We start from the raw sequence: 19093 nt of genomic DNA, 5'->3' as shown, positions 1-19093 counted from the left end.
TTCTTGCTTCTCCTGAAAGGTCAGTGCTGTTCATGGGGCAGGGGTGCAGCTTTTACCACGTGCCCAGCATCTGTGCTCCTCTCCTGAAGACTCTGCTGATGCAGAGAAATGGTCATGTTGCTGAGGACCATCACTAGAAGGGCCTTTGGCGTTGCTTTGTCAGTGCCCAGCCCGAGAGGTAAAACACCAGCCACAGCAATGTTTCAGCGCACGTTTATTGCTGCTCATTGTTTCCCTGCAGTGGATCAGAACGAAGGTCCCTATTGCACATAGGTTTTTATTTTTGGCATCCTTAAAAAAAATTGCACAAGACTTTTTAACCACCTTCCCCTTGCCCCTATAGCTGACTGAACACACAAATGACATTTTTCACCTACATGGTGGACGTGGTTTGCCCAGGAGCCACGGTGATACTTCCCAGACATGGTGCTGTGGGGCTTGTGAGTCAGTACAAACCCCATGGTGTGAGCATGGCTTGCATCATTGCATACAGTGTGTGAGACACCCTAGACTGGAAAACATGCCTGGATGATCACTGTAGACACTTTTCTACTGCATGCAACAGATAGTTGTGGCTGGAGGTAATTTACCCCTTGAAGAGTCCCTCTGGGGTTTGGTCTGTGGAACTGGCTCAGCTGCTGCCCCGTTTCTCTGGCCAGGCACTAACAATCCAAGCTGCACGGTGAGAATTCCAATAACAGTGAGTTTTTACACCTATGGCTGCACAGGGTCAATGAGAAAACTCCAGCCTGGGAACACCGGGTGAGGCCTGCCTGCGGGTGCTCTGTGCCACATTCAGCATCTTCCCCATTCATGAGAGGAAACCCTTGGATGCAGGGGCTCTGGTGTGCTCTGGGAGAAGCCTCCTAAGATGTGGACTTGGTGAAGCCTCATGGACAGCGGGAAGGGTTTTGAGTTGGGTGCACTCCTGCCATGTCAGGAGACATCTGCCTCGAAAGCCCCTGTGCTGCCACTTCCCTTGGGACTGCTGCAGGGCAGATCAGCTGGGTGCTACAGCAGGACTGTGCTTTCCCTTGCCTGGGGCGGGCAGGGAGCTGTGCTCTGAGCTAACCTGGGCTCTGCTGTAGCCACTGCCCTGCCCTGCAGTGCCACGGGAGGTGGCCGGCACCCAGGCAGCCTCTGTTGCCAGGAGAGGAGCTGCAGGCACCCTGTGTGTGTGTGAACCAGACCGTGTCGGTGGAGCAGCAGAGGAGGGAGTTGTGCTGGGCTCTGTGGGGCAGGGGAAGCTGAGGAGGTGTTTCCCAGTGGCTGCAGGATGGTTGATGGGAAGCGGCTGGGCTTGGGTGCCCTCTCAGTAGACCCAGGAGACGGGCACCCACTGTGGAGAGCTGCAGGCCTGCTCGAAGGCTTCCTGCAGCAGCTGGAGGCTCTCTTCCACGCTGTTGTTGACCAAGGACAGGTCGAAGTAGTGTGCGTACCGGCTCCGGATGCTCTCCGAGTCCTTGCGGAGCTGCTGCAGAGCCTCCGACTGCAAGGAACAGGACAGTGCTCAGGAGAGGAACTTCACAGCCCGTCCCAACCTGGAAACACCCTCCCAGCACCGAAACAACTCGAGGGGTTGAGAAGTATCAGAGCACAGAGAATCCTTAGAGCTTGTCCGATGGGCCAGGAAGTGTTGTGTGATCTCTGGGCTTGTGTCTGGGGCTTTTGCTGGACTCCATGTGGTGATGGGAGCATCAGGTTACCTGCTAGACTGAGGCCAGACCTGCTGGGTCTTGTATTTACCTTTAAAATGCTCTGTGGCAGGTCTCAGGGAGAAGGTTCACAAGCAGCAGGCTGCTCAGTGCTCTGCTGGGCACTGTCACCAGCTCCAGGCTGGGTTGGAGGTGGGATCCCTGCAGCATCCTCCCTTCCCCCTGGCTTTTGACCAGAACAGCACCAGCTGGCACAGCTTTACCAGCCTCTCCACTGGTTTTGACTGGGTTTTTAGTGCTGTCCTTTGATACTAAAAGCAAAGCTGCCCCTCCCCTCCTGCCAGTGTGGCTGGGCTGCCCACCTTGTAGGGGCATCCCAGGGGTGCATCCCCTGGGCAGCTCTGCCCCTGGCAGTGAGGTCCAGACCATTTCCACGTATTTCCCTAATGGAGCCTGAATGACAGGCAGCTTCTGTGTCTGGGGAGGAGGGATAGCTTGGGGTGCAGTGCTTGCTGAGCTCTGCTCTGTGCAGATATTAATAGACCTAAATGGGTATTATTAGATTATATTAATTATCATATCTATTATATAATTATATCTATTATCAATAGGTTAAATAGTCCTAAAAATACATTAATAGACCCAAATCAGACCAGTCTTTATGTCCTTCCCTTCTCTTTTGTTAGACCACCTGGGTATATATCACAGTAGTGACACCTTTAGTGGTCAGCACTAAAAACATACTACAGATGGCACAGCAATATTTGCAATACCACACCCTCCCTCAGGGCACAGCAGGCTTCTGGCTTTAAGGTGTTCAGTTCAACACTGACAAACTTTAAATATAATTATTACCCTAGGGGCAAAAAAAAAAAAAAAAATAGTGCTTAGCTACCTTCATCTTGAAAGAGTTACAGAAAATATTCATCTATTCGCATAAAATTAATTTTTCCTATATTGTGGATGAAGCCAGCAGCTGTTGGGGGTGGAGAGGGGAGGGCAAGGAGCGGTTTTTGCTCACGTGAGCTCTGCGGGGTCACATTAACTCTGCCGCATCCCTCTCCTCAGAGTGAGCCGAGCTGCAGGGTTATATTTAGTGCCTGGCAGCAGGGCTGGCCCTGCCCACTGCAGCAGGATGTGATTCCTCTCTGGATGGAGGCAGCTGTGGGTGACAGAGTGGCCCTTTCTGCTCTGAGACCTGTCCCCTTTCCCCCCCTCCTCAGCCTGCTGCATTAGGAACTTAACGTGCTTCTAAATACCTGCACAACACTTGCTCTGAAGGTTGCATAAATATCCTCTCTGCAATCTGTAGCTTAAGCCATACAAACACAAATTTAATAGACTGGGAGAGGTGCCCTTGTTGCCATTGAAGGCAGGAGGAGCACAGCTGTGGGTCTTCTTGTTGGCCTCTGTCTTCCCATCTCCCTGCCAGACTGGGAGGCAGGACAGGGTAGGCAGCATCCCTGCATCCAGGGGGGCTTCCTGGGAAGCGGTAGCCTGTGGCTGCCACTTGGCACCGAGTGAGTTAACTGTGCTATCAGTGCTGCTTTCATCCTCACGTTAAAGGGATCAGCATCCTAATGAGGCAAAGAATGAAGGGAGCAGTTGTTTGAGTGTCTATTTGCATAGCTGATGCCAGGATAAATGGTCCTGCTCCGGGTGCTGGGCTGTGCTCCCCACTGCGATTATGATGCTGGGATGAGGGTTGCTGAGTCTACAGCTGCAGGAATTGGCAATGCCTGTTTCTCAGGTCTGGGCTGAGTTCCGGACCACCAAAAGCAAAGCAGACAGGAATATGCTGAAGGGGAGAGCCCTGGGTTGCTGCAGCAGGCTCTGCCATGGGCAAAGAAGCCCAGCCAGAGGGGGACAGAAGGGGACACCCTGCCACTCACCTCCTCTGCCTTGTCTGTTGGGGCAATGAAGACAATGAACGGGGAGAGCTCGGCCGTGCGGACAATCTTGAGAGTCTGTGGAGAGAGGGGTGCAGTTAGGCAGGGACCAGGCACAGCTGGCTGGCTGCTGTCCCCCCATGCTGCCCCCAGCCAGGCTGGCACGGTGCCTGTGATGCAGTGGGGGCTAAAGGAGACACCCCTCACTGGGGACAGGAGCTCACTGGGTGGGCTCCTGGAAAAGGGTCCCTGCAACCCACTCCCACAGCAGCCTGGCCGTGGCCTTGCTGTCACAGCCAGGTGTGTGCTGTGACAGGGAACATCCTCACTGTACCCACGTCTTGCCAATGGAAATGCCACCCCAGGGCTTGCTGGCTTCTTCCTTTGGGAAGAGAAGGCAGGGACAGGTACAGCCAGCACCCAGGCAGTTCAATCTGTGGCAGCCCCTGTCCACCCACCCCTCCCCCTGCTCCTCCCCACCTGGGGCTCGATGTCCAAAATGGCGACTTTGTCCTGCTGGTGGATCTTGTGCACTGTTTCAAACTTGGTGCCAAACATGTTTCCCTGGTAGCTTCCAAACTCCAAGAACTCGTTGGCCGAGATGTCCCGGGTCATCTCCTCAGTGGAGACAAAGTAATAGTCCTTCCCATCCACCTCATTCTTCTTCTGGGGGCGTGTAGTGTCTGGGGAGGGAGGGAGAGGGTGAGTGCTGGCCCCCAAAAGGAGAGGGGAATAGAGTGGAGCCAGCATCAAGCCTAAGCTGGACTAATCCCCTGTTAACTGCTTCCTGCTTTGGACAAGTTAGGACCTCAGCCAGCTGGGGACAGGCACTGGATGAGAAGAATGAGGTGTCTGTGTGTGGGTGGCAGCAGCCCTGCAGCCTCTGTGGGTAAAGGTGGGTCCATGTGGGACAGCAGGCAGGGAGGCCTTGCATGTGGGGACCTCTGACTTCAGGGGCTTGGTGGTGCTGGAGGAACATCTCCTCACCTCCCACCTGCTGTCAGAAGGTGCTGGATCAAAGAGGTGAGAGGAAATGCATCCCATGCTGTGCCCTCCACCTGGCTGGGTACTTACATGGGGGTGGGTACATGAACTTCTCTGGGTTGTTGCTGAGCAGAGCATTCTTGATATGGCTACGGCCCACGCCACTGGCCCCTGGAGAGAGAGAGAGATGGACACTAGAGCTGAGCTCAGAGCAGCCTCTTGGGAGATGCTGGGGCCCCTCCACAGCTCTGGGTCTGACGAAAGGTGCAGAGCTTGGCCAGGGCCCTGCAGAAGATGCGCTTTCTGGGTTGGTCTGTGGTGTTATCCAGCCCTGGAAGAGGCTCTTCATGTCCTGGGAATGCTCACCTCCAGCCCCAGCTGGAGACAGGACTGCTGCCTGCAGAGCAGCCAGCCTGCCTGGACTTGGTGGGCTGCCCATGCCCGTGCAGTCCACCACCAAGTGCTCAGTCCCCATAGCAGGGGGGTGCTTGCTTTGGTGCAACTGCACACACCCGAGCTGCTTTGAATAGAGATTTTCCATGAAGATACTCAGGAGCTGCAAACACGTGCTTCAACTGCCCCAGCACTGCAGCACAGATGCCAGGCCATGCACAATGCTGCATGGAGGGAGTCAGTCTGTGGGATGACTGCTGCAGGCTGAAGAAATGCTCCCCAGACCTTACTAGGTCTTGAAGGACTGCAGTGCCCCAGCCCCCGTGCAGTCCTGGTTCCCACCACACAGCCCCTGTGTGCAGAGGATGCCTGGCACAGGACCTACCAATGAGCACCAGAGTCTTCCTCTTGAAGGCAGGCAGCCTCACCACCTCCTCATAGGAAACGACATCCAGCTGGTCAAAAACTGGGGTGGAGGAGAAACGAGACAGAGGGGTCAGAACTGGCTTGGCCACACCAGCACAAGCATGTGTGTGTGTATCAGACCAAAGCCAGGTCCTTGGGCAAAAGGGCAGGAGTAGTCAGGACTGGGCTAGGAGCTCATCCACGTTTGGCTGCTTGGGAAAAAGAGCAGCAGCAACATCAAGCAGAATGTGAGGGGCAGAGTGGGTGCTGGGGAGCTGCCAACAAAGCCAGGGCTGCTTTTGCTCATTAAATCTGCTCAGGACAGTAGGACCTGGGAGCTGAGGTGGAGAAGCAGCAGGATGCTGCAGGGAGCTTGCTGCTGGGGGAGCTTTATATATCTGGGTGATTTACAGCCTTGTTTGTTGCTGTTTGGAGCTGCAGGCTGGGCCAGGAGCCAGCAGTCCCCAGGCACCCAGCTCTTTGCTCAGTTTAGCATGGGGTGTTTGCATGGGTGGCTGAGGGGCAGTTCCCTGCCCCACCAGGGACAGGACTTGGCAGCTGTGGGAGCAGTTCAGGCTGCTCCTTAATTGCTGAGCAGCAGCACTGCCACTGCCTGCCCTGTGTTCAGCAGCCTGGGGGGTTTGAGGCTGGGGAGCCTGACCTCACAGGGCTGGGAGTGCAAGGAATTGTCACCAAGGGGAGAGCACAGGAGCTTAGTGCTGAGCCAGCCTCGTGCACATGGGGACACAGCTGTGGCCACATGAGGGGTATGAAGACTGGAGAAGGGACTCCAAAGAAGTGACAGCTACGGAGTATCCTGAGGTTCCACTGCTGACACAGCTGGGCCCTCTGGTTGACTCCCATGGAGGACAGACCCAGCCCTGCCCAGAGGCAGGAAAGATGACCAGGGCTGGGGATGGAGCCCACTGCCCTGCTCACACTTACTTGAGCTGTGCTTGGCCAGGTATTTATCTTTGCACTTCTTCTTCTTCCCAAAGGGGCTGCAGCTTGGGGATTCACTCTGGGTGGGCTGGGTGACGCTTGCCACACGCCTACCAAGAGAGGAGGACACCACCATGGCCCAGCTGTCACCCCAAGCCCTGGGACAGCAGCAGGATTGTCCCTCAGACATGCAAGAGCAACAGGCTGGCTGCTGGGACAGAAAAGGCTCACCCTGCAGCACATGAAGGGGACATTTGCCTCCTTGTCCCAGCAGTGACGCTGGTGTTACCCAACTCAAACTCCTGATAGCACATGGTCACTGCTCCCGCCTCCACTCCCAGATCCAGCCCTTCTGGCCACATCCAAGGACCTACCACTCCTGCAGCTCTGGAGAAGGGATGAGTCCTGCTGACTCAGTGCAGGAACCCTCCACCCGGCCCTGCCACCAGTTGCTGTCATCCTTGTTTATGATCTGAATCACATCACCGATCTGAAACTTCAGTCCTGCTTCCTTGCAGGGGATCAAGTTGTCTTTCTTGGGGTCGTAGTCAAACTGTGCCCTCATGAACATCTGCAAAAGAGAGAGCAGACCAGAGTCAGCAAGGCCATGCAGGGTGGCCAAGTTTGGCCCCCACATTGCATTCCCCAGCAGTGACTGCAGAGATGGCTCCAGGCACACAGCCCCTGCTCCTTCCCAGGCCCCACAGGGCTGTGTGGGGAGAAAGGAGATGCACAAAGCTTAGGGGTAAAAGTCTTGGGCATGGAATTGTAGTGAGATGTGCTGGTGAGTGGATGAGGGAAGGAGGATGGCATCTTGGCCCTACTGGGAGCTGGTGACAGGGCTGCTGCCTCTAGGCAGACCCACACACCCACAGCTGCTGTTCAAACCCTGCCATGGGGCCTCCCTGCAGTGCCCTGGGTGCTGCACAGTGCTGGTGAGTTCAGCTAGCCACAGAGGAGTCCCACTGACACGGTGCACAACTGGTGTCTGCAGTGGGGTGAGCACAGGGGTGACGTCGCAACAGGGACCCCAGGGAAGGCCATGGCTCAATCTCAGCTGCTCTGTGTTGCCTTTCCCCAGAACTGGGCACTCCCTGCATGGCACGAGGCCTTCAGGGAGCCAAGGATGCAGTGCTGTATCCATCCCTGCCTTGGTCTGTCCCAGTCCCTTTGGCATCAGCTACTCTCACAAAGCTACAATTCATCACAGCCGCAACTGGAAACGAGCTGCTGCTGCTGCTTCCCAGGCCACTGTGCATCCTCCTGAGGCTGGACAAGCCCTGAAGACCAAGAAAGTTGGCTTTCCCTGTCCCTTCTGCTTGCTCAGCTCTTTGAGAAGGAGTCTACAGCACCCACTCCCACCAGGACCCTGTCAGGACTGGAGTGGAAGCAAAGCCAGGCAGAGAATGGAGGATTAGGAGTGAAAGGCAGAGTTTAGGGAACCCTGAGCAGGACCCTGGCAAGTTCATTACCCTAGAAACACAGCACGTAGCAAGCGGCAAAGGGTTTCACATGGGGTGATGCCTGTCCTTCCCTCAGATGTGACAGGCAGGGCCTGGAAACTCATCCTCCCTGGGCAGAGCAGACCATGCTGTCCTTCTTCCACATTAAAACAATTTCCCACAGTTTGTCCTCCCTCAGCTGTGCTGCTGGAGGCACAGAGCCATCAGGACACAAGCGTGGTTCCCTTTCATTGCCAGAAAAGAGCATATGGATCAAGCTGGGACACGAGAGCACTCATGAAAAAAATGAAATTAGGAAAAACAATAAGAGTGAAATCTCCTTTCAGGATGAGGACTGCTGCTTGCTTTGAAAGCACTCTCTGGCACCAGGAAGCTGATCACCCACACAAACACATGAGTGATACACAGCAGGCACTGCCTAGAGCTCTCTGCTCCTGCAGCACTGATGGTCCAAGCCAGGCCATTTTGGAAATACCCACCCTACACCAGTTAGGAGTTGGCATCAGACAGCTCCACACCTCACCCACAGCTGCACAGGGCTCTTTGCCTGCCTGCTGCCAGCCCCCCTTTAGGGCTCAGCTGCTGAGCAGGCTCCAGCATGAGAAGTCCTGGTCTTTTAAAGTCAAAAGGCTGCAGGGAATATGCTGGAGGGGACCTCAAGAGCCTTGAACGCTCTGTGCCTCCTCTCATTAAGACCCTCCCAAGCAGACCTGCTCCAAGAGACACTCAGCCTCTCTGGGGCAAGCCAGGGTAGGGGAAAATCATGATGCCAGGATTTTACACCAGTCCCTAAAATAAAGGTGACCATGGGGATCCAGGAGTGGAAACACAGTCCACTCTTGGTGGTGGTACTGCAACCAACAGAGCAGCTGTGGCTCTGGGAAGCAGACAGCACCACTGCCCTGGGCACAGCAACTGTTGCTGGGACAGAGTCTGTTCCTGTGTCTTTCCCTGAGCCCGTGGCCAGCCTCAGGTGAACCAGAAACTGCATTCTTTTCCTCTGGGGTAGCTTTTCCCCTGGCACTGAGCTGACTGACTGAGCTGGCTGGGTCAGCACAGGGAGGGCAGATAAGACAGCAGGGAAGGACAGACATGGCCCAGTGTTTAATAAACACACATGCAAAGCTGGTCGAGCAGGACTGGGGACAGCAAGGACTGAGCAAGAAGCAGAGCCACCAACACTTGCCACCATGTTCAGAACCTCAGCTTCTCTGAGTAAAGAATGACATGTGCTCCCTCAGCCCATGCCAGCCCCATCCAGCCCCCACCCTCTGCCTCTGAACTCCTCTCCCTCCCCTGCCTGGCCATGACAGGGGGTCTGCACTGGGGGTTACTCCTGCACCAACACAAGACAGCAAACCAGCTACCACGTCCTGAAGCCTTGGCAGAGGACACAGCCCTCCCCCACTACTCTATTTCGGCCACAGCAGGACTTCAAAGGCAAAGCCACGCAGGTGTCACCCCCTGGTGACACAGCATGGCCTCCCCACCCTGGCAGTGACAGCAGGTGCAAGGAGCTGCCTTCCTTCCCCCCACTGCTTCCTTCCTCCCACGCTGTGCACCCAGACCGACGTCATCCTCACTGGGGCTGCTGCACCCAGCATCGGTGAGAGCAGGGACCACAGAGCTGGGGGCTGGCCGTGTTACAGGAACGTGGCTCTGAAGGAGACCCTCACGTGCTCCCTGGTGGGCACCTGCCACTGCTGTCCCATCCCCAAACACCACTGGTGGCTCAGACATCCCAGCCCTGTGTTCCCACACACGCTTTGGGTAAACACATCCACACAGGCCCAACATATGGTTGTTTGCAGTGATGTAAGCACAGGACAGGTCCCTCCAGCAGCTCACACAAGGTGCCAAGGCAGCCACCCCCCCTTGCCCTGACACCCCTGGCTGAGCACAGCTCTCTCCCCAGCACTGGTCCTGCATGGTTTGCTCTGGTCCCACCCTGCCCCACAGCCACATCCCAGCACTGCCTGTGGGTCCAGAGGCTGCACTTACCTGAAGAGCAGGGAGGCGGCTTTGCTGGTTGGGAATGACTTTTAATGAGACCATCCCCTTGGTTTCTTTCTAGTGAACAAAGGGGAGAAAGAAGAGTTGGAGGAGGTGGTGTCTGGAGGCAGCTCAACAGCAGCAACCTGTGCAGGGAGGTGCTGAGTGCCAGCACCTAAAAGGCAGGGCTCCTGCGTGCTCCCCACCGTGCTGGGGGACACCACAGCCTGGTCAGAAACAGCTCTGCTTGGCTTTGCCATACTTGTCACATTCCCATGGGGGACACCAGCACCCTCACAAGGGTCTGGCTGTGGGCACTGCTAAGCACCACCAGAATGAACATGGAGATCTGCATCATCTCCACCCTGGCTGCTCCAGTGAGGAGCCTGGGAGGAGAGGCTGATTCTTCCAGGTCCTCTCCATGCTGGCCTCTTGCTCTGGCCCTCCTGGTGGCATTAAAGCACAGCACTCTCTTGCCTGCCACAGGCCAGTGCACTGTTGCCTCACTTGCATCACAAGATCCACATGGTCCCATGGGGACAACCACATGTGGAGGCCTGGAGGGACCACCTGGGCCAACCACCCTTCTCAGGAAGCAAAAACAAAGACAAGCTCCTCCTTGGTCCTGCTGTCTGGAGCAGGGACATCCTGTGGCACTTTGGCAAGGCCAAGCCTCCTGCTTAGGACCCTCAAGCAGCAGCAGCACCTCCCTCCAACAAGGTGCCGTATGTTGGGCATGGATCAGGATCAGGATCAGTGTGTGAACCCAGAGCAGGTTGGAGGCCCTGTGCAAAGCTGTCTCTGGCAAGGGCCAGACAGGATCACCATGACCTCAGCAGCAGGCAAATGGCACAAACATGACATGCATGTGTGGCTCAGGTCTGCAAGAGCAGTGCTGGAGCTGCACACCCAGTCAACAGCCTTCACTGCTGCTCCAGGAGGCCACAAACAAGCAGCAAGCACAGACCCCACCGGGGCTGCATGCAGGGTGCTTTCTGCCACATCACACTGCCATATGCAGGCAGCTGTGTGCTGGCCCTGGTGTGTGGGAGGGAGTGAATGCTCACAGCATGCAGACCAACGGGGTCCTTCCCAGGGAACAGCCCTGACACACACAGATACCTACCAGCATCTTCTGCAGCTGGTCAACTGAGTGGTTGCTCGCACTCTGCCCATTGATTTCTATAATTTCATCACCCACGTGAAGGGAGCCTGCCAGCAACGTGAGAAATAAGAAAATGCAGAAAAGGGACAAACCCAACTTACACAGCTCCATCAGCCTCCTGGGCAAGCTGTGGCCAGGACACTGCAGTGTTTGCCTGGCAGTGCTTCTGGAACCACACGTGCCATCGAAGCACATGGGAGTAAAGCACAAGGGGAATGAATTCTTCCCCCTCCACCCAATAGACACATTTAGCCAGTCTGAAAATCAGGCTGCTTTCCAGTGTGTGGAAAGTGCTTTGGACTGGTCAAAGCACCTGGATCAGTGTTTCAAACCCAACCCCAAGTACCTCTCCCAAAGCCAATGACAAGCTCCTTACAAGGCCCTTAACACAAGCATTCCTGGCTTTGTGTGGTTTCAGTTTATATACCCAGGCAGATTACAGCCTCAGATACACTGCTAAAAATCAGGCTCCAGTAGTGTTATTGGAAAGGCTCCTGTCTTATTTTGGCAGTTGTAAGCACAGACTTCCCACTTGGATCCAAGGCTGGAAAAGCAGACTCTTCTAAGCAGAGAACATCTCGTATCCACGCCTCCCTGGCAAGACCCAAACCCAGAAAATAGCACCTATTTATTTCTTTTGGCACCTTATTTTGGTCTGCAGAGCCAATCTACAGGATGCCTGTTCCACCTGTGCACTTTAGGAATGGGAAGAGCTTCCCCCACGGTCCCCAGGGTATGATCCATCTCTTCTTACAGTGACCCCACCATGAGACAGAGACAGATGATCTCCAGTTCCTTTTTAGGAGAGCCCTTCCCCCAACCCTTTATTTATCCCTAAAGCCTCCAGTGTATTAACATGACAATCATGCAGAGAGACCAGTGAGTTCCAAGCTCCTGACACATCCCTAGAGGAGGAACAGGCACAGATGTCCATGTCACAGGGGAAAGCCAGCACTGCTGAGGACCTGCCTTATTGCTGCATGGGAAGAAACCACCTGCAGACATGCACTGCTTCTACAAGCCTTGTTACCTTGTCTGTGAATCATGCCCCCATGGAAGATCCTGGCCACCATGCAGCTCTGCTTGTCATTTTGCTTCAGCGTGATTCCCTGGAAGACAGGAAAATCCATGACTGCTCGCTAGAGGGGAGAGCTCTCCTGCCCTCAGCAAAGTCCACTCCAGGCCCATGTCCACAGTGGGCTGTGCAGTGGCTGGGGGGAAGACCCTGCTAGGCCAACTCAGGCTGCTGCAGCTCCTCTTGGCACCATTAACACCATCCTCTGTGGGGCTCGCTTCGGGTGCCCGGGCAGAAGGCAGAGTCCAGCAACTTTTTCCCATGGCCGAGATCTCCAGTGATCTGTTTCCCTCAAGGCCAGCCTGCTGGCACAGCTCAACCTGCCCTCCACCCCCCGGGTGCCATCCAGCTTTGGGGCCTTGCCAGTTCTCACCATGGGCTCCTCGGTGACCTTCTCGAACTGCACAAGGCGGATCTTGCGCACCTCGCGGCTGTGCGAGGGGCTGCCCAGGGTCGCTGAGCCGTTGGTATAAATGTCCTCAGTCATGGCGTTTGGGGACTGAGTCATGGCCTGTCGGGGCAAAACAGAGACCACGGTTTAGGGGCTCCACCTGGGAATGTTGGATCCCTGCTGCGGGGCTGAGCTACTCAAACATGTTAAGGTGCCTGCGGCGCAGGTGGAGCACAGGGGAGGAGAAGATGCTAAGGGCAAGAAAAGGAAAGGAGCAGAAGAGCTTGAGCTTTGGAGATGTGGATGTGGGTTTAATCTGCAGTTTTCCACTCTGGGAAACACAGGATGTAAGAAAACTTTGGAAAAGCTACAGGTAGCAGAAGCCGAAAGAGTCCCCAGCTGATCTTCTGAAGCAAAGAGTCACAAATGCTCCTTGTGTGTCACAGCAGCACTTGGCTCACAGACAGCTTGCTGCAGAGCATAAAGCCCAGGACATCCTCACCAAGTGAACGGAACAGTTTGGGACTCACCCCTGAGAACTGGAGCCAGGCTTTGCTCTTGCTCAGTTTGCAAGTTCAACCTTTCCTGACCTACATCAGTGGGCAACTGTACAGTGCAAAGCCATGTACACAACATCCAGGCACTGAAGGCAGTGTGCTCCCAAGCCAGCCAGAAACATCCCATTCTCCTTCCCAGCTCCCAGCTACAGGTGCTTTCATGCTGGTTTGCACTGGGATGCCAAGCAGGGACTTTCAGCCCTGAGGAAACCTCTGTTCTTGGTTTCCAGCACGTGCTGGCACCAGGGCAGATGGAGAGTGCATGGGGTCCTATACAAAGACCTCCAAACCCATCCTGCCTGGTGAGCTTCTCTCTCCCAGCCCAAGAAAGCCTGATACAGTCCTGTTAAATCTCTCAGACGTGCTGGGCAATGTCTCCACACAGCTCACAAATGTGCCTGTTCAGCCCCAAGTGCAGTGGACTTTCCTCAAGCCTCTCCCAAATCAGTGCTGGCCCAGCAAAACTCAGGCCAGCTTCGATCTGCAGCCCTTGCCCGCCCCGTTGGCACAAATTCCCATGCCAGCCCATGATGCAAAACAAACTCTGCTGGCTGACCCACTCCACACCAGACTCCCGGCTTTGCTGCCCAGTTTGCAGCCTGCACCCTCCCTCCCAGCAGTGCCTGAGCTGAGAGCCACAGCGAGCAAATCTGCAGGCACACCCAGCAAGGTCCTCACTGGCTTCAGTCCTGCATCAGTGTCGTGGCCATCCCCAGACAGGCAGAGCCAACACCTCTCCCCACCACAGCCTGACTCCATGTCAGGAGCTGGGAAATATCAGCCTGACACCCTTGCCCCAGCTCGCTCTCACCCACCCCAGGCCCCCGGCCTGGAGCAGAGGAGAAGCTGCAGCCCCACACTGCCAGGTGGGGAGGCAGATCTGGTGAGGCCAGGGGAAGGCTCTTGAAGAGTATCTGCTACTGGGCTGCAGCCACGGCACTAAACCACAATAAAATGAGCTTTGCTAGGGATGTGCTGGAGTGCTGCTGGCTGAGATGGTGATCCAGCTCTGTGTGATGGCAGAAAGGAGGGAGGGAGCCAAAGAAAGGGGCAGCAGAGTCAGGACTAACAAGGACAGCAGGAAAGGTCCTGGCAGAGAGGGACAGACCAGGCACGGTCACTGTCACAGCCCCCAGAAAGGGCACTGGTGGAGCTGGGCCAGGGAGGGAAGGGCTCAGGGAGCTGTGTGCCCATGATGCAGGGATTTATTTTTAAGCCAACTACTTCCAAAAGTGCCAACCAACCTCCTCCTCAAAAGGCAACCACGTGGGCTCCAGCTGCCAACGGCTTAAACATGGAGAAGAAGGCTGAATCCCAGCCCAGAACAGCACCCAGGCCATGGACTGGCAAGATGGAAGGAAGAACAACTTGCGTCCATTTCCCTCAGCCTGGCTTGCCAGCCCTAGCAGGGCATGATGCTACCACACCCTTTGCAGTACATAGGAACATATCCAGCAGTGTGCATGACTAGAGCTGTCCCCCTCTGCCAAACCAGCAGGTGCAAGGAGGAACAGGAGGACAAGGACCTTCTCCAGCCTGACCAGAGGCCAAAGTGCCCATGGGGTGGTTGGAGTCAGCACAGATCATACTTATCTTGGTCATGCCTTGGGAAAATGTTAAACCATGCAATTCCTGGCTTCAAACCTCTACGCTCAGCACAGCCCGATGACCCAGGACACAGCACAGTCTGCTCCAGGGACTGGAAGTTCCCATCCTTACCATCCCCATCAGCTGAGCCTCCTGACCCCAACCTTTGTTCTTTGCTGAGAGCTGGAGAAAACACCCAGCTCTCGATGCTGACGCAGCACCAGTGTCACCCTGGTGACTCCTGGAGAACAAGCTCTGTCACCAGAGACTGGCTGCTGTGCCTGGGGATGGCCACCAGTCACTTGATGGCAACTCTGAATGCAGAAGAGTTTTCCAACAACACTCTCTGCCCAGAGCCATGCTGGAATGGTGTGGGCTGTTTTGCTGATGGCACTGGGCAGCCAGCAGGTCTGGACGGGAAAATGCCTGGTTCATGAGGACAACCAGGACCCTCGGGGAGGCAGATTCAGCCCTGATGTTGGCACCCAGAAACAGGAGATGTGTGTGGCTGTCATGCCCCACGCACATGAGCCGGCTGGCCCGATCGCCTTGCACTCTCCTGGCAGCTGCCACGCTCTTGGCTGGCTTGGCCCAGCGTAGTCTGTGACCTTAAGAGCCTTTTGAGTCATGCTGGTGACTGGCCAGACTCTGCTCCTTGTGCACTGCTCCACAGGAAACATCTGGGAGTGCTGCTGAGAGTCAGCTCGTGGCCACCAGCCACTGCCAGCTCTGCACAGCCCCGGGCTCTGTCGCTGCCAGGGTCTGTGCTGGGGCAGAGGTGGGGCAAGGAGGTTGGGGGGCTGAGCTGTGCAATAGGGGTGCAGGACAGCCCAGCACCCAGCAGCCCTGTGTGCCTTGCAGCTGCCTGACGAGGATACAAATCCCCCTGCACAAATCCTGCTCCAGTGGCAATGCACACAAGAGCCACCAGCTCCATGGGTCAGAGGTGCCCCACAGCCCCCTGCCTGCATTTTCCTCAAGAGCCCAGATTTCTGCCCCATATCCTGGGGCAGAGGGAAGTGTACCAGTTCCTCAGGCAGCGTTTACCAACAAGGAATGCAGCGAGGATCCCAGGACTTGGCATCCTGTCCCCCAGTGGGGTCAGCACTGTCTGTGGGGGTTGCTGCTGCTGCTGCACTCGCCCCACCAGGCTGCATGCCATGGGTAAATCAAACATTAACTGAGCAGCTTGTTTGCAGGAGGCTGAAGCAGCACTTGAGGAAAGCAGCACTACAGTGCAAAGGGCACGTTCAGAGATTTGGTTCCTGGGCTCTCCTTGCTGCTCTAACCAAGAGACTTCAGTATCAGGTAGCCTTGGAAAAACAGGGCTGCCTGGCAAGTATGTGGAGAAAAGTGCTGCTGGTTTTGCCAAGCGGGTCCCCAAAGTACAGCAGCTTGGATGCAAGAAGGAACCCTGGAGCCAGGTTTCTCTGGGATTGCCCTCTTGGCTGGCAGGAAGACACACTCTTCTCACACTGTGAGGACCAAAATCCCAGCTCCCTCCATGAATCACCACCCCTCACATTATAATCACCATGGGTGCATGCAGGGACCTTGGGGCATTGCTTGGTGCAGAGATGTCCTGACCCAGCAATATCTCCTCCCACCCTCCAGTGCTCCAGCCTTGCCTCCCTCCCCATCCAGGATCTGTCCATCTCAGTCTTGTACAGCTTAAAAAACATAGCAATGTGTAAAAAAAGCAAAGTAGCAAAAATTTGAGCTTGGGAGCTGCTTTAGGGCTGCTCCAGCAGCCTGGAGAGCAACAGCCATGTGGACATTTAAAAGTAATTCATTCTGCCAGGGGCTACTGACTTCCCAAGTCTGCCTGCACAACCACAGGAATAATCTCACCTAAAACCCCTTCCAGCAATAGGATTGAAGTTAAAAAAAAAAATAAATAATCAAACCAACAAACATTTAAACCAAAAAGGATTTACACTGCTGATACTGGGAAAAGGCCCAGCAACACCAACAGGTCTCTGTGGGAAGGGGAAAAGAGAAATAGGAGGGATGCAAAATGGTTGTGGCAGCCAGAAGGTGCTGCCAGCTCTGTGTGCCCTCACACTGACTCCAGATCACAGAGTGCCGCAATGGAGATGGGCCAGATTTTCAAGGGAGCACAGTCAGTTTTGCTGAGGCACCACCTTCCCACCAGAAAAGGCTGATGCAGCCTTCCAGATGTGTTTGTGAAGCTGGTCACCTCTGAGGGACAGCCAGTGGAACCACAACACTGACAGAAGGAGGAGCTGCCCTGCCACTCCATCCCAGCTTCCAGAACAAGCCCTGCAAAACAGCTTTTTCCCTGTAGCTGCTACACACAGCAACACAGCCAAATACATTTGAGATTAAAAAGTTTGAACCAGCCCTCCCCACTTCATCAGTCAAAGCCAGAAGTTTAGGTCGGCTTTCAACCGAGTTTTACCTGTGGTCAGTTCAGGATTTGGTCCCTGGGGGATTGTGGCCTCAGTCTGCTTTGGAGCTGCTGCCAGCTGGATGCTGAGAAATGCTGCCCAGAGGCAAGTGCACTTCCCTCTGTTCCTTCTGCACCCTCAAGATCAGCTCTCCCCAGAAGTACCCTCCTTCTCTCCATCAAACTCCCAAAGGTCACATTCGCTGCCCATTTTACAGCTGGGGAACTGAGTCACACATGATAAAGGGACAAGCCCAAGGACATCCTGCCAACCAGGAGCACAGCTGGGAATAAAGCCCACACCTTTTTGGCAAACCTGTACTTGTCAGTCAGGAGATATGGCAAAGATATGCAGGCACGTGGCGAGGCTCAAGGCAAGAGGCCTGGGATTGTTTTCTAGCAATAACATGGCTTCCACTTGCCATGATTTGCATGCCCTCCCACCACGTGAGGAACATAGGACAGCAGCTCCCAGCACGTGGCTCTGCCAGATAAAATGCAGAAGAGAAACCTCCAAGCCACCCTGTTTGACTCCAGAGCAGGAGCAGCCAGGCAGACCCAGCACCCCGCCCAAGAGCTGCTGCTGGGCAATGTCCGGGTGTCCCACGGAGGGGCCACAGCCACTGTGGGCCAGCACCATCTCTGCGTGTCCATGACACAGAGATGGGCATGTGGGCAACTGGCAAGCTCAGGACACTGTTGGATGCTAGCCCTACAGAGCTCCTTTTAAAAGGATCTCAGTAGATCTCAGATCACAGATCTCAGTTCACCATCTCTCCCTTTATCCCTACTGAAATAAATACACTGTAATACCAGGAAGCTGTAGGGCAGCTCCTACATTTTCCATGCTCTGCTGCTGTCGGCAATTTATCCTTGCTCTGTTTGCAGCCAGGCAGGCCCTCTGCCTGGCTCTTGCAGGCAGAGGGATGGGAGAGCTCCTCTCAGCAGCTGCCTGGTCCGGACACTCTGCTTTAATTTTTTTTTTCCGACTGTTTTTTTCAAAGCACCCTGCCAGGGTTGAACCATAAAAAGCAGATGAGCCACTGGTGTGAAACAGATCTGACAAGCCTCTTCTGCATGTTTAAGTGTCCAACAGGATGGGCCAAGGACAGCACTTCAGGGAAATTTCCTCCCTGCTCTCTCTCAGAGGCTCCCCACAGCTGCAAGGAAACCTTAGCCCAGGCACGTTATGCCATGGCTTCACCAAGGATGCCTGTTCAAAGCTGAAAATCTCTGCCGGGAGAAAAGCACCAGCTGTTTAACACTGGCAACTCTTGACCTTCTCCTGGTTGCACCCAAGCTACCCCAAGCAACACTAAATGAGGAAGGAGCCCACCCAGCAGAACCAAGAGGGCTGGTACAGGCTGCTCTCCTTCTGTTGGAGGTGGGTGCACGTGGCCATCGGCTCATTCCCTGTCCTGGGGTAGCCATGAGAAGGGCTGCTTGCATCCTCCTTCCCTGGGGAAGAGACCCCCACCCTCCCCCAGCCCATGCTGTGGACCTGGAGGTTGCTCAGCAGCTGAATCAGCTCATGTGACAGGTAGTTCCAGATCAGACCAGCTACAACTTCGCAGCAAAACAAGCACAACCTCTTCCGTGGCAGGATGCTGGAGCCTTCCTCCCCTGCACCCAGCCCCTTCTGCTCTGCCGGCTATGCTGGCTGACCACTCCCCGGAGGCACCCCACGTCCCCAGCGAGCATCCCTGCTCCCGGGGTGCTGGGGACCAGCAACGCCACGCACAGGGCGCCCACCTGGCTGCCCACGGCGGGGTCTCTGCCCCTGGGACCCTGCTCGCCCCTGCATGTGCGGGAGGGACGGGATGCCGCGGGACCCCCGGGGGACCCGTGCCGGGCCTGAGCCGGGCGCAGGGTGCTGGGCTAAGGGCCCGCAGGCAGCGAGGCCCGCCGGGGCTCCCTGCTGGGGCTCGGCGGGGCCGGGGCCGGGAGCGGGATGGGTCCGGGAGCGGGGGGCAGGCGGAGGCGCGGGGTCCGGGCGCGCACCGGGCCGCTCACCTCGGGCTTGGGCCGGTTCTGCAGGAGGTGCTCCAGATAGAGGTCGGAGAGCGCCGTCCTCATGCTGCCGCCGCCGGCGCTGCGCCCCGACTTGAGGGTCATCGCGGCGGCAGCTGCGGCCGGTCCCGCTGGCCCCGGCAGCGCTGAGCCCCCGGCCCGGCCCGGCTCCGGC

At 55.9% G+C, this 19093-nt stretch overlaps 1 protein-coding gene across 2 annotated transcripts; it reads right to left on the bottom strand.

Moving 5' to 3' along the window:
• Positions 1–197: 197 nt before the first annotated feature.
• Positions 198–19090, bottom strand: MPP1 (membrane palmitoylated protein 1). 2 transcript variants are annotated; one of them, XM_042039938.1, is made up of 12 exons: positions 18922–19090; positions 12337–12474; positions 11919–11997; positions 10850–10935; positions 9733–9801; positions 6643–6839; positions 6272–6378; positions 5307–5387; positions 4619–4699; positions 4025–4227; positions 3548–3622; positions 198–1489 (listed from the first exon to the last, which is right to left on the bottom strand). In XM_042039938.1, the coding sequence occupies exons 1-12, from the start codon at positions 19021–19023 to the stop codon at positions 1313–1315; spliced, it is 1395 nt and encodes a 464-aa protein (XP_041895872.1). In that variant the 5' UTR covers positions 19024–19090; the 3' UTR covers positions 198–1312. The 2 variants fall into 2 exon arrangements, with proteins under 2 accessions (XP_041895872.1, XP_041895873.1); XM_042039939.1 differs by lacking the exon at positions 9733–9801 and having other exon boundaries at positions 18922–19087.
• Positions 19091–19093: the final 3 nt, after the last annotated feature.

This window comes from Corvus kubaryi, unplaced genomic scaffold (genome assembly GCF_017639235.1).
Source record: "Corvus kubaryi isolate FWS band 111438036 unplaced genomic scaffold, C.kubaryi_AGA036_p1.0 37395, whole genome shotgun sequence".
NCBI lineage: Eukaryota > Metazoa > Chordata > Aves > Passeriformes > Corvidae > Corvus > Corvus kubaryi.
The sequence above is the reverse complement of the archived record's forward strand: the minus strand, read 5'-3'. Positions and strand labels throughout refer to the sequence as shown.

Excerpts from the sequence above, each read along its gene's own strand:
- MPP1 (XM_042039938.1), bottom strand. The coding sequence starts at position 19,023 with ATGACCCTCAAGTCGGGGCGCAGCGCCGGCGGCGGCAGCATGAGGACG. Across the intron at positions 12,475-18,921 it reads AGAACCGGCCCAAGCCCGAG|GCCATGACTCAGTCCCCAAA; the intron begins GTGAGCGGCCCG and ends TTGCCCCGACAG. Across the intron at positions 4,228-4,618 it reads GTTCATGTACCCACCCCCAT|ACACTACACGCCCCCAGAAG; the intron begins GTAAGTACCCAG and ends CTCCCTCCCCAG.